Consider the following 13,343-nt stretch of genomic DNA (forward strand, 5'->3'; position numbering starts at 1 on the left):
TTCCAACAATTGTTTGCAGACAGATTCTTTCACTTTTAATTGACCATCACATTTCCAGTGGGACAGAATTTTACATTCACAAAGTTAACTGTGCCTTTAAGCAGCTTGGAAAATTCCAGAAAATTATGTCAAGCCTTTAGGCAATTAGCCAATTAGCTTCTGATAGGCTAATTGGAGTCAATCAGAGGTGTATCTGTGGATGTATTTTAAGGCCTACATTCAACCTCAGTGCCTCTTCGCTTGACATCATTGGAAAATCTAAATATATTAGCCAAGACCTCAGAAAAACAATTGTGGACCTCCACAAGTATGGTTCATCCATCCCTAATTTCCAAACACCTGAAGGTACCACGTTCATATTCAAACAATAGTACGTAAGTATAAACACCATAGGACCACATAGCCATCATACCACTCAGGAAGAGATGCATTCTGTCTCCTAGAGATGAACGTAGTTTGGTGTGAAAAGTGCAAATCAATCCCAGAACAACAACAAAGGACCTTGTGAAGCTGCTGGAGGAAACAGGTAGACAAGTATCTATATCCACAGTAAAACAAGTCCTATATCAACATAACTTGAAAGGCTGCTCAGCAAGAAAGAAGCCAATGCTCCAAAACCGCCATAAAAAGCCAGACTACAGTTTGCAAGTGCACATGGGGACAAAGATCTTTTTGGAGAAATTTCCTCTGGTCTAATGAAACAAAAAAAAAGCCAAAGAACACCATCCCAACAGTGAAGCATGGGGGTGGCAGCATCATGTTGTGGGGGTGCTTTGCAGCAGAAGGGACTGTTGCACTTCACAAAATAGATGGCATCATGAGGAAGGAAAATTATGTGGATATATTGAAGCAACATCTCAAGACATCAGCCAGAATGTTAAAGGCTGGTCACAAATAGGTCTTCCAAAAGGACAATGACCGCAAGCATACCTCCAAAGTTGTGACAAAATAGCTTAAGGACGAAAAAGTAAAGGTACGGGAGTGGCCATCACAAAACCCTGACCTCAAATCAAATTTGTGGGCTGAACTGAAAAAGTGTGTACGAGCAAGGAGGCCTACAAACCTGACTCAGTTACACCAGTTTTGTCTGGAGGAATGGGCCAAAATTCCAGCCACATATTGTGAGAAGCTTGTGGAAGGCTACCCAAAATGTCTGACCCAAGTTAAACAATTTAATGGCAATGCAACCAAATACTAACAAATTGTATGTAAACATCTGAACCACTGGGAATGTGATGAAAGAAATAAAAACCGAAATAAATCATTCTCAACAATTATTCTGGCATTTCATATTCTTAAAATAAAGTAGTGATCCTAACTGATCAAAGACAGGGAAAGTTTTCTACAATTAAATGTCAGGAATTGTGAAAAATTGATTTTAAATGTATTTGGCTAAGGTGTATGTAAACTTCTGGCTTCAACTATACCCCTACATCATTTTCTTTTTAATTCATTCAAAATACAAATGGCTTACCTGGTTTGGTGGCCTTAAGAGAGCCATCTCTGTTGATGACCACATCAGAACTGTCCATAAGGAGCATGCTCTGACCACTGAGAATACTCCCCAGTAGGTCTGATACAGGTGCTTCCGCTGCAATCTCTTCCACATGTGGGATAATAGCAACTCTTCTGGAAACCATCATACGAGCAGTAATTAGCCACTGTCGTCTGAACTAACCTTTTACTTATCTTTATCTTTTAAACCTCACCAGATTAGATCCTTGAAGTAGAAATCATTTGTTAAAGAGTTGATACTTGATCATCCATCACGACATTGTGATCTCCCCCCATCTAGTAGTTACCTGGAGAAGCCGGCAGCAATGGGTCTGGCAACAGGCTGATGGGACCGCAGGGCAGAACGGGAGAGGCCACGTCGCTTGGCATCCATAACAGAGGATAGTGCTGGAGCTTGTATCTCTTCCTCCCTACACGTATACAATGCGAGTTACACACAAATTCCCAAACAGGCCATAGATGGATAGAAATCAAAGATTAAGTTAAATGGTCACTTTTTAATATAATATTCAGAAAAATCATCCAGCAAAAAAAAAAAAAAAAAAAAAGATTATGCTTAGCAGAACTTTACCTATCATCGAAGGGGTCCAGGTCAAAGGGGTCTCCATACACAGAGAGGGAGGCTGCTCCAATCTCTGCCCGCATGCTTCCTAAACTGTATTCAGATGGTCGATAAACTGAAGGAATGATGGAACCAGTCTTGGGCTTCTTAATCCCTAGACTTCGTGCAATACGACTTCTTGAATTAGTTTCCTTCCGTATGACCTAAAGTGGCAAAAAAATTTGATTTACCACTTTTAGCAAAGAAACATAACTCCGCCTTTGTACAATCACAAAACCAAAATTTCAGTAGTCGATCCCAAAACCAGTAAACTTGAACAATTCTCAAAATGTAATTTTGGTAACCATGCAAGAACTTAAATATAATTAAATGCATTTATTTAAAAAGTTCACAGAAATACTTTCAATTTCAATGAAAACAATGGCATGTAGTCTTCAACAAAGTGCTTCTGTACTTGAATCTTGATGTTTTTGTTATTTGCATAAGCAACAGCACTGCTTGACATCTACATCTGAGATTTTGTTCATGAGTAGCGCTCAAATATTGCGCACTGCATGAAGGCTAAAAATAGCCGCGTGTGTGTGTGTAAACAGAGCAGCGCCATTCACTGACACGCTGGAGCTGCACGTGCATTTTATATATTTACTTAAACAGCCTTTTGTGATTCACAGAGTGATTCTTTTTTTGCGGTGCCCCAACCCATTCACATTCCACGTGGAGAGAGATAATCCACTCATATTAACATGACATAATAGAAAAAAAATTCTTGTCAAAAACAAAAGTATAAAAGACAATTAGTGCAACAATCAAATCCCAAACTTCCCCACGAACAAAACAAACAGAAAATAGAAAAACATGTGCATTAACCCCGTGCACGACAGTGCCAACCGGCGTCCATCCCTCTAAACTCAAAGAGTCCATGTATGCCTACGAGAGTCCCCACGAAAGTCTGGTGCTTCTGTACAAATTTTGAGAGGCAAAATTACATAACAGAAAATATTTTGCAAAAAAACTCCAGACAGTAGGCAGAATAAATACAAAGAACATGTAGATTTATTCACAGAACTTAAATAAATGATTTATATAAAGCCATTTAGTTTCCTCAGTCACTCACTCACTCACTCACTCACTCACGAGTGTTCAGTGAGCCAGCTGTTTCATAAGTGCAGCAGCTGACTTAATCCTCCCAATGTCCAGCAAAAATACTCCACAAAACAATATCCAGCCAATAGGAGGCATAAGGACAAAGGATGAGCAGATTCACCCACAACTGTCCCAGAGGAGTGTTATTCCACAAAACAAACTCCAGCCGCTAGGCGAAACCAGCACAAAAAGAAACAAAAATGGCACCCAACTTCCTCAGACAGCCAAGAGTAAGCACAGCGAGTCAATCCACTCACATAAGAAACACCAAATGGCTTACTCCGATGTTTTTATGAAGGACAGTGCTTGCTTGAGGCATGAAAATACTTAAACAACAGTGCAAAAGCGATCTTCCATTTATGTAAGAGTTTCTTGCATTCTTTGAATCAATCACGTTTCTCTCTTGTCGAATTCGCAAAGTCTGGGAACAAGAAAATGCTGTGATTCTTCCAAGAAAGCTTTACTTTGCTCCTCGCCTTGCGTAACACAATATCTTTATTGGATGATCTCAGGAATTTGGCCAGAATTGATCGTGCTTGTATCCCTCAGCGGATCTGCGAGCCCGGACTCTGTGAGCTCGCTCGACTGGTCTGTTATGTCGAAGAAACTCTCTCATCAATATGCTCATCTAGAAATTTCACCATATCTCGGCCCTCCTCATTCTCAGGAATTCCAACAATTCAGAAGTTATTCCGGCGGTTCTTATTCTCAAGGTCTTCAAGTTTTTCAAAAACGCATTCCAAATCAACTTTTGCCTCCAGCGGATTATTAGATAATTCCCTCTCCAATGACTCCGGATAATCGATATGTTTTTCAACATCCAACAATTTTGTAACCAACTCGGAGAATTTAGTTTCTCTTTTTTCTTCCATTTAGGTTTCCATTCCAACATATTAGAGCGAGATCTTCTAAGTCAGCAAAAACTTTCATCAGCATTACAGATACGTTGGACAGTTGACTCTGGATTTCTCCCACCGCACCATGCAAACAGAGTCCCTGGTCCGCAGGCTTGTCAGAGGTATCAGCTTGAGCATGTAAGTGTCTATTAATATCTCCAGAGCCAGAGGATGAAATCCATTTGAATTCCTTGTCATATTGACTTTAAAGAACAAATATGTAGCAAGGTACGGTGTATCTGGAAAGTATTCACATCACTTCACTTTTTCCACATTTTGTTATGATACAGCCTTATTCCAGAATGGATTAAATTCATTATTTTCCTCAAAATTCAAACAATACCCCATAATGCCAACGTGAAAGAAGTTTGTTTGAAATCTTTGCAAATGTATTAAAAATAAAAAATGAAAAAAATTACATTTAAGTATTCACAGCCTTTGCTCAAATCTTTGTTGAAGCACCTTTGGCACCATTTACAGCCTCAAGTCTTTTTGCGTATGATGCCACAAGCTTGGCACACCTATTTTTGGGCAGTTTCTCCCATTCTTCTTTGCAGGACCTCTCAAGTTCCATCAGGTTGGATGGGGATTGTCGGTGCACAGCCATTTTCAGATCTCTCCAGAGATGTTCAATTGGGTTCAAGTCTGGGCTCTGGCTGGGCCACTCAAGGACATTCACACAGTTGTCCAGCAGCCACTGCTTTATTATCTTGGCTGTGTGCTTAGGGTCGTTGTCCTGATGGAAGATGAACCTTCGCCCCAGTCTGAGGTCCAGAGCACTCTGGAGCAGGTTTTCATCAAGGATGTCTCTGTACATTGCTGCATTCATCTTTCCCTCAATCCTGACTAGTCTCCCAGTTCCAGCCACTGCAAAACATCCCCACAGCATGATGCTGCTACCACCATGCTTCACTGTAGGGATGGTATTGGCCAGGTGATGAGTGGTACGGGTTTCCTCCAGACATAACGCTTGTCATTCAGGCCAAAGAGAATTTTGTTTCTCATGGTCTGAGAATCCTTCAGGTGCCTATAAAATCTTTGCCAAGGCAAACTGCAGGTGGGCTGTCATGTGCCTTTTACTGAGGAGTGGCTTCCGTCTGGCCACTCTACCATACAGGCCTGATTGGTGGAGTGCTGCAGAGATGGGTGTTCTTCTGGAAGGTTCTACTCTCTCCACAGAGAAATGCTGGAGCTCTGTCAGAGCGACCATCAGGTTCTTGGTCACCTCCCTGACTAAGGCCCTTCTCCCCCGATCGCTCAGTTTGGCCAGGCGGCCAGCTCTAGGAAGCGTCTTGGTAGTTCCAAACTTCTTCCATTTATGGATGATAGAGGCCACTGTGCTCATTGGGACCTTCAATGCTGTAGAAATTTTTCTGTACCCTTCCCCAGATCCGTACCTTGATACAATCCTGTTTCGGAGGTCTACAGACAATTCCTTAGACTTCATGGCATGTGCTCTGACATGCACTGTTAACTGTGAGACCTTATATAGACAGGTGTGCGCCGTTCCAAAACATGTCCAATACACTGAATTTACCACAGGTGGACTCCAATCAAGTTGTAGAAACATCAAGGATGATCAGTGGAAACAGGATGCACCCGAGCTCAATTTTGAGTGTCAGGCAAAGGCTGTGAATACTTATGTACATGTGATTTTATTTTTTATTTTATTTTTTTATAAATTTGCAAAGATTTCAAACAAACTTCTTTCACATTGTCATTATGGGGTATTATTTGTAGAATTTTGAGGAAAATAATGAATTTAATCCATTTTGGAATAAGGCTGTAACAAAAAAAAAATTGGAAAAACTGAAGCGCTGTGAATACTTTCCGGATGCACTGTATATCGTATCTCACCGGATTATAATACAATTATTTAAAACTAGCAAAATGCGCAGAGCTCATCGTTTACACATCCGCTCCTCGCATGGTGTCAAGTGACTGTCATGTGTTACTGTTGTGAGCATTCCAAAGTTCAGTAAGAAACCACCTTGGTGCAAATTAGTTAGGAAAACTATTATAATTTTTTCAATTCTGTTATTAAATTGGTACTTAAATACGAGTACTTCTGACTTTCCTAATATCTAGTTCTATTCTGAACATGAATACTTCCACTAAGCAAAACATTTAAAGCAGAACTCTCAAACACCCAAAAGGTTAAAAACAACAGGCTAATTGTAGAAATATGAAAGATCATGAATGGACAAGTTTAGTGTTCATATCTTTCCAAAACTCACCAGTTTTCTTCTAGATTTTGACTTCCGCACTTTGCGTTTCCGTCTCTTCACCCTCACGTTTGTCATTCCTCCGGAGGCTCCAAAGGCTTTGCTTTTGGTTTTCCTTCTTTTAACTGCATGATCACAATGAGACTAATTCAGATCAGATAGAAACATCGGAGTGAACCACACCCAACTAAACAACCAGGATAATGACATTTGAAACTTCTCTGTTTGTCTCACCTGTCCTTCTCCTCCGGCGGGACCTGGGGCGAGGCGTCAAGTCTCGCACATACACTGCTGTGTTGAGTCCGGCCACTACAGCATTGATGGTCTCATCCAGCCATGTGGACTGCATCAGATATCTGGGAGTGAGCTGAAATAATAGCACAACACAAAATTCCCAAACATTATCAGAGGTTTAATAAAAGCGGTCGACCGATATGGGGTTTTTAATGGCCGATGCAGATACATCACACAATTGAATATAGTAAAAAACAAACATAAAATTGCTAAAAATAATAAAACTCTTATTTAGCACTGTATTTACTCAATTACACACAAAACTAAAAAATATTGTATTTTAAATGGTAGATAGCAGTTTCTTCAGATTTCTGTTTAGTCATAAAATTTGTAATTTATTTGCACAAAGAAATTTTTAACATATTTGGATGGAAATAACAGTGCACACAGTAGACCAGCAACCATGGATGGCATGTCTACATTAGCAATTGCATTTTCTCCAAAAATACAGAATCAAACCACTTGTGCATACTGCGTGTGAATCACTTTTACCTTGGGCTGCATCCAAAAACATAGGCAGCTGACTTGCTACCTTGCTGCCTAATCAGTTATTGATTAACTGACAGCTGTTTTGAACGAATGGAACTCTTAAGGAAACTGGTCTCCGAACAGTTTGAAAAGCACCTTATTTTCATCGTACCTCCATATACAGCCTCTAGAGGCAGCTTTTGGATGCAGCCTTGAAGTTGAACTCACACGCTCGTGTGGTGACTCAATCTTCTGACAGTTTAAATGGTCTGGATCGCCTGCTTGGATTTTTACAGAGTGACAGACATTATTTGTGAATCAGAGGAACTTTTGATGCTGATGGAATACACGCTTCAGAGGAAGATATCTGTTTAAACAAGATATCTGAATATTTGCAAATGGTATATAATACAAGTTTTTTTGATATTTTCCATTTCCAGTTACAGGGAACTATTGAGGAGAGACTGTTATAATAAGTACTACAGAGGAAGATTTATGGGCATTCCACAGGATGCTGGATCTGCTGAAGTGAGGTTTATATGAAAGAAAGAAAGAAAAATCGTCCAAGGGAAAATGTATTGGCCAATGCCGAAAATTAAAGTAAAAATATCGGCGATATATTGATCAACCACTAGTTTAAAAATGTTGCTCAATCAAATATAGCATTGCACAAAACATTTTCCTTAGTTAAGTGTACATTTTATTAGTGGATAAATTTAATATCAGCCTTGATACTTTCAAAAACAGGTCTGCAGAATATGTTGGACCATTCAATCACCACAACAACAATCCTACGATGAAGGTCCACTGTTTAATAGGTTTCATTCAGACAATCACACAAACCAATACCAATGTTATTTGTGTTGTTTATACACTGCGTGCCCAATTATGAGGCAAGTGAGTATTCTGATCTTATTATTTCCATGCACATTTTCCAACTCCAAACCATATAAACTTGAATGCTTATTGGATTCCATAATTTTCAGGTGGTATGTATTTGTGTAATTAGGGAGGGTGTGGCGAAAGTGACTAACAACTTATATCAATGTGTGCATAATTATTAGGCAGCTTCATTACCTCAGGTAAAATGGGCCAAAAAATGAGATGTAACTGAAACTGAAATGTCAAATATTGTTAAATGCCTTTCAGAAGGAAATAAAACTCTTGAAATAGCTCATCTATTGATCACCGGACAATCAACCATTGCAAAATGTTGCGAATAGTCAACTGGGGCGCAAAAAGCGTATGGAGAAGAAAAGGCATAAATTAACTACAAAAGACTGGAGAAGAATTAAACGTGAAGCTCCCAGTAACCCATTATCCTCCAATGCTACCTGGAGTGTCCAGAAGTACAAGGTGTTAAGTGCTCAGAGACATGGCTAAGGTCAAGAAGGCTGAAACACGACCACCACTGAATATATTGACAAGTTCAAGCGTCAAGATAGAGAAAAGAAACACAAGACAGATTTTTCAAAAGTTTTATGGACAGATGAAATTAGTGACTCTTGATGGACCAGATGGATGGGCCAGTGGCTGGATCACTAATGGACAAAGGTCACCAGCAAGGTGGAGTAGGGTCATTGGTATAAGCTGCTATCATTAAGGATGAGGTTGTTGGACCATTTTGAGTTGAATACGTACAAACTCAACTCTCAAACCTACTGCCAGTTTCTGGAAAGTACTTTCTACAAGCAGTGGTACAGGAAGAAGTCCTCAGCATTCAAAAAGGCCATGCTCTTTATGTAGGACAATGCTCCATCATATGCATCCAAGTACTCCAATGCTTGGCTAGCCAGCAAGGGCCTCAAAGATGCCCAAATAATGACTTGGCCCCCTTCCTCACCTGAATTAAAGGGAAGGGGGACAATACACCTCTTTGAACAGCATTTGGGAAGCTGTGGTTGCTGCTTCAGCGAAAGTTGATCTTGAACAGATCAAGAAACTGACGGACTCCATGGATGGAAGGCTCATGGAAGTTATTTAAATGAAGGGTGGATATATTGGTCACTGAATATTTTTGAAAGGCCAAAAATGTTATTAAAATGTCATTTTGTGTTACTTATTTGTTGCGCTTACTCTAAAAATTGAGAATAAACAATTGAGTTGGGAGAATTTATTTGTGTAATTTAGTTGCCTAATAATTGTGTACACATCTATATTCCCCTGAGAAAGATAAAATTCACTTTTTCTTTGTTAAATATTTAGGTTTGAGTTTCAATAACATTTTGGATTGACAGAGCATTGTCAGTTCAACAATAAAATTAAAGGTGGGGTATGTGATTTGCAAAACGGCCGGCAGATTTTGAAAATACACAACTCATAAGGTCCTACCTTCTCTCCTCCAACGCTGGCCCTGACTCCACCCATTCGAAAAACATGGACGCGCAATCATGCACGAGCGAAAACTCAGATGCGCGAGAGCGAGCCAGGCTAGCATAGGTTGGAGTTTCTGCATGACGTCACCATTTACCTGCTAAGACCGTCAACATGGCACAACATTCAGCGGTAAGTTGCACCAGATATTATTAACATTCAACAGTCACATAAATCATTAGTATTGTTAGAAAATTGATGTTTTTGAAATGTAAATATATATTGTATAAATATATGTAAAATATATAAAAATATATTGGACGTCCTGGTTGTCACCGAAGTTTATGGCTAAATATAGGGCTGACCGATATAACGTTATCAGATGAGATTGTTATGCGCATCTCGTCAGTAAAGCACATAACATAAAGTGCATTCATTGATTAGTAAATCGCCATCAGCTGCTTTCAGATGGAGCGGTATACTACACAGAGCCGTAGTTCACTAACAAGCTGGGCCGTGATAATGAAGGGTAAATTGCCCAGCTTGTCAGTAATGAACTACAGCTCTGTGTAGTAAATGCTGCTCCATCTGAAAGCAGCTGATGACTAACGGTACACGCAGCCAGGGTGGTGGGGGAGGGGGCATGGTACGACCGTTTGATTGACACATTTTCTGTCCAATGATTCTAGATGGTCTTGAAAATGATCGGCTGGAGTTTTTCGAGTCCTGCCCGTTCCACAGATGATTAAATTGCTTAATTTTCATTTCAGTGCTTCTAATTTACAGCCAGTAAGTGGGTTAGGAATAGGATTTCAAGTTATTTTGAAAAAATGGTCAAAAAAGAAAATCACATACCCAACCTTTAATCCAGAGGAACACAATTTGGCCCATGATTTGAGGTATCATTCATGTCTGTACAGCAAAACGGTGTGGGATGTGTTACATGCTGAAGTTTATTATTTAGGGTTTTGTTTAAATCACTAACCCCAAATATGAGCAACAAGTAGTAATCATTGCCTTCGCAAGTACCACTAATAATGTGCTTTGATTATTACAGACCACCACAAAATTACTCCATTTACTTGTCTTTTAAGAAAAACTAAAAAGTGTCCAATGAGACAGTTGTTTATAAAAGCTGGTTAAACCTCATGAAACATATCAATAAAACAAAGCTCGGCCCAGCGACATATCAGGCATGACAATTGTGATTAGACAGCCAAGCAAAAGCATCATGCAAACCTGTGCTGCAGTGCGTGCCTGTGTGATGCGATGTCTGTTGACGTTGGCTCGAACTCGTTCACTTTGCTGGGTCCGTGCGATGGCTCGAGTGGCTCTGTATCGGGAACGGCTCGTGGTGGGAAGACTGCTCTCCTCTTCACTGATATGATCAGAGCCTGAATTAAATATTTTAGTAGAAAAGAAAGTTAAATATAAATAGAATATGTCACGAACCTGAAAGGAATAATTCACCAAACTATTTTATTTCTATAATTTTTTTACTCACCCTAATGTCCCTCCAAACTGTGTAACTTTCTTCCGTGGAACACAAAATATAACATTTGAAAATCTTCACATGGCTTTGCTCCGCAATGTCCAAAAAACACCATAAAACCACAGTAATCATTGTTCAACATAAACATGTATAACATTTAACCTTTTGTTTTCCATGGAAGAAAGTCATGTGTGTTTGGAGTAGCATTGGGGTAGGTAAATGGGTGCATTTAAAATTACTCAGCCATCTATGAGGTCCAGGGTTCTGTTATTGTATTAAATGGTTTTGAGTAATGGGGGAAAGAGGTTTAATCGATTAATCAAGTATTCTAAATTGAAACAAGTGTACGCAAAGAAAAATGTGAACATGGAAGCATGCTCCATCAGCACATACATCGTGTCTCCAACTTCATACCTTATCCATAATAATAAACCTTATTCTTCATAAAACCTCATCTGGTGACATATACACAACAATGAGCCAAAACATTATGACCACCGCCTAATGTGTTGTTGGTCCTCCATGTGCTGGCAAAACAGCACAACCCACCAAGGCATGTGCTCTCCAAGACCCCTGAAGGTGTCCTGTGGGGTATGTCCTAAGACATCGGCAGCAGATCCTTCAAGTCCTGTAAGTTGCGAGGTGGATCTGCATGGTGGTCAAGCACATTCCACAGATGCTCAATCGGATTGAGATCTGGGGAATTTTTAGGCCAGGGCAACACCTTGAACACTTATTCATGTTCCTCAAACCATTCCTGAACAATGTGTGCAGAGTGGCAGGGCACATTATCCTGCTGAAAGAGGCCACTGCCATCAGAAAATACTATTGCCATGAAGGGGTGTACCTGGTCTGCAACTATGTTTAGGTAGGTGGCATGTGTCAAATTCACGGTTTCCCAGCAGAACATTGCACAGAGTATCACACTCCCTTCACCGGCTTGTTGTCTTCCCCAAGTGCATCTTGGTGCCGTCACTTCCCCAGGTAAATGATGCACACTTACACAGCCGTCCATATGATGTAAAAGAAAACGGGACTCATTGGACCAGGCAACCTTCTTCCACTGCTAGGAGGTCCAGTTCCGATGCTTGAGTGCCCATTGTATGTGCTTTTGATGGTGGACAGGGGTCATCATGGCCACTCTGACCAGTCTGCGGCTACAAAGCCCCATACGCAGCAGGGTGCGGATACCCTGTGTGTTGACACATTCCTCCCATAACCATCCTTAAAATTTTCTATGAACTCTGCCATAGTAGACCTTCTGTCAGTTCAGACCAGACTGGATAGCCTTATTTACCCTTGTGCATCGATGAGCCTTGGGCACTCAACACTGTTGCCGGTGTGTCCCTTCTCGGACCACTGTCAGTAGGTACTCACCACTGCTGACCGGGAGCACCCAACAAGCCTTGCCGTTTAGAGATGCTCTGACCTAGTCATTTGGCCATAACAATTTGGCCCTTGTCAAAGTCGCTCAGGTCTTTAGTATTGCCCATTGCTTCTGCATTCAACACATTGACTACGAGAACTGATTGTTCACTTACCATCTAATCTACCGAGACCTTGACATCTGGCCTTGTTAGGAGATGATCAAAGTTATTTGCATCACCTGTGTGTGGTCATAATGTTTTGGCTCATCAGTGTATACACATAAAACCCTTCATTTGGCTATAAAAAGCTTAAAAACTTAGATATAGATTAATGTAACAAACCCCTCATTTCAAAACAAGAGTTCCAGGTGTATGTCGGGCTTATGCACCAAATTTTTATTTTTCTGGTCATTATTGGGATTTTGGTTGCACAATAAATTGCATTAGATTTTTTATACATAAAGATTTTTATTTTTTTTACATTCTATACATTTTTTAGAAATAGATATTAAACTGTCAGCTGATTAATCGACTATTGACATCGGCAAAATCTGCTATTGGTCAACCTCTAATGGGGGATAAATTACCTGAGCTGCGGTTGTTGGCAGTGCATTCTGGGCAGAACCATTCCTCAACAGGTACAGCATCCAAAGGTGGTGTGAGACATTCCATGTGGTACCTTCCACAACAGAAGTGAGTGTGAATCATAGCAATTAACTAGAATTATCAGGAAGAATAGCAATATGCATGAAATAGCATTGCTTAAACATTGGCAGGGCTTAGTGGCCCAGAAGTTGTTTCTAATTGGTCAGGAATGATGGGTCTAAATTATATTTCTCCTATTTCAACTCTTCACTGTACATTTCAATTCAATTACAATTTGTTTCCATGTATTATTATTATTATTATTGTGTAAATTATTGACAAGACCACTGTTTAAGCAGCACATATATGGTGTTGTAATGTGGAACCTTTTCTAAGCACTGGTCAGAATGGACCAATCTTTGAAAATTTCATTTTAAATTTCTTTTTTTTTTAAGGAAAGATTTCTGGGGTGGATTTCCATTT

At 40.0% G+C, this 13,343-nt stretch overlaps 1 protein-coding gene across 1 annotated transcript in view; it reads right to left on the reverse strand.

Annotated features, from left to right (window-relative positions):
* phrf1 (PHD and ring finger domains 1) overlaps positions 1–13,343 on the reverse strand; it is a 43,284-nt gene that overhangs the window by 9,730 nt on the left and 20,211 nt on the right. Inside the window, exons 7-13 of the mRNA XM_052119697.1 lie at positions 12,863–12,954; positions 10,656–10,810; positions 6,576–6,708; positions 6,354–6,466; positions 2,087–2,280; positions 1,803–1,925; positions 1,475–1,629 (exon numbers count right to left, since the gene is read on the reverse strand). Of these exons, the coding sequence (XP_051975657.1) occupies positions 1,475–1,629; positions 1,803–1,925; positions 2,087–2,280; positions 6,354–6,466; positions 6,576–6,708; positions 10,656–10,810; positions 12,863–12,954 (965 nt within the window). The remainder of the gene's footprint in view (positions 1–1,474; positions 1,630–1,802; positions 1,926–2,086; positions 2,281–6,353; positions 6,467–6,575; positions 6,709–10,655; positions 10,811–12,862; positions 12,955–13,343) is intronic.

Source organism: Xyrauchen texanus, chromosome 46 (assembly GCF_025860055.1).
Source record: "Xyrauchen texanus isolate HMW12.3.18 chromosome 46, RBS_HiC_50CHRs, whole genome shotgun sequence".
In the NCBI taxonomy this organism is placed as follows: Eukaryota; Metazoa; Chordata; class Actinopteri; order Cypriniformes; family Catostomidae; genus Xyrauchen; species Xyrauchen texanus.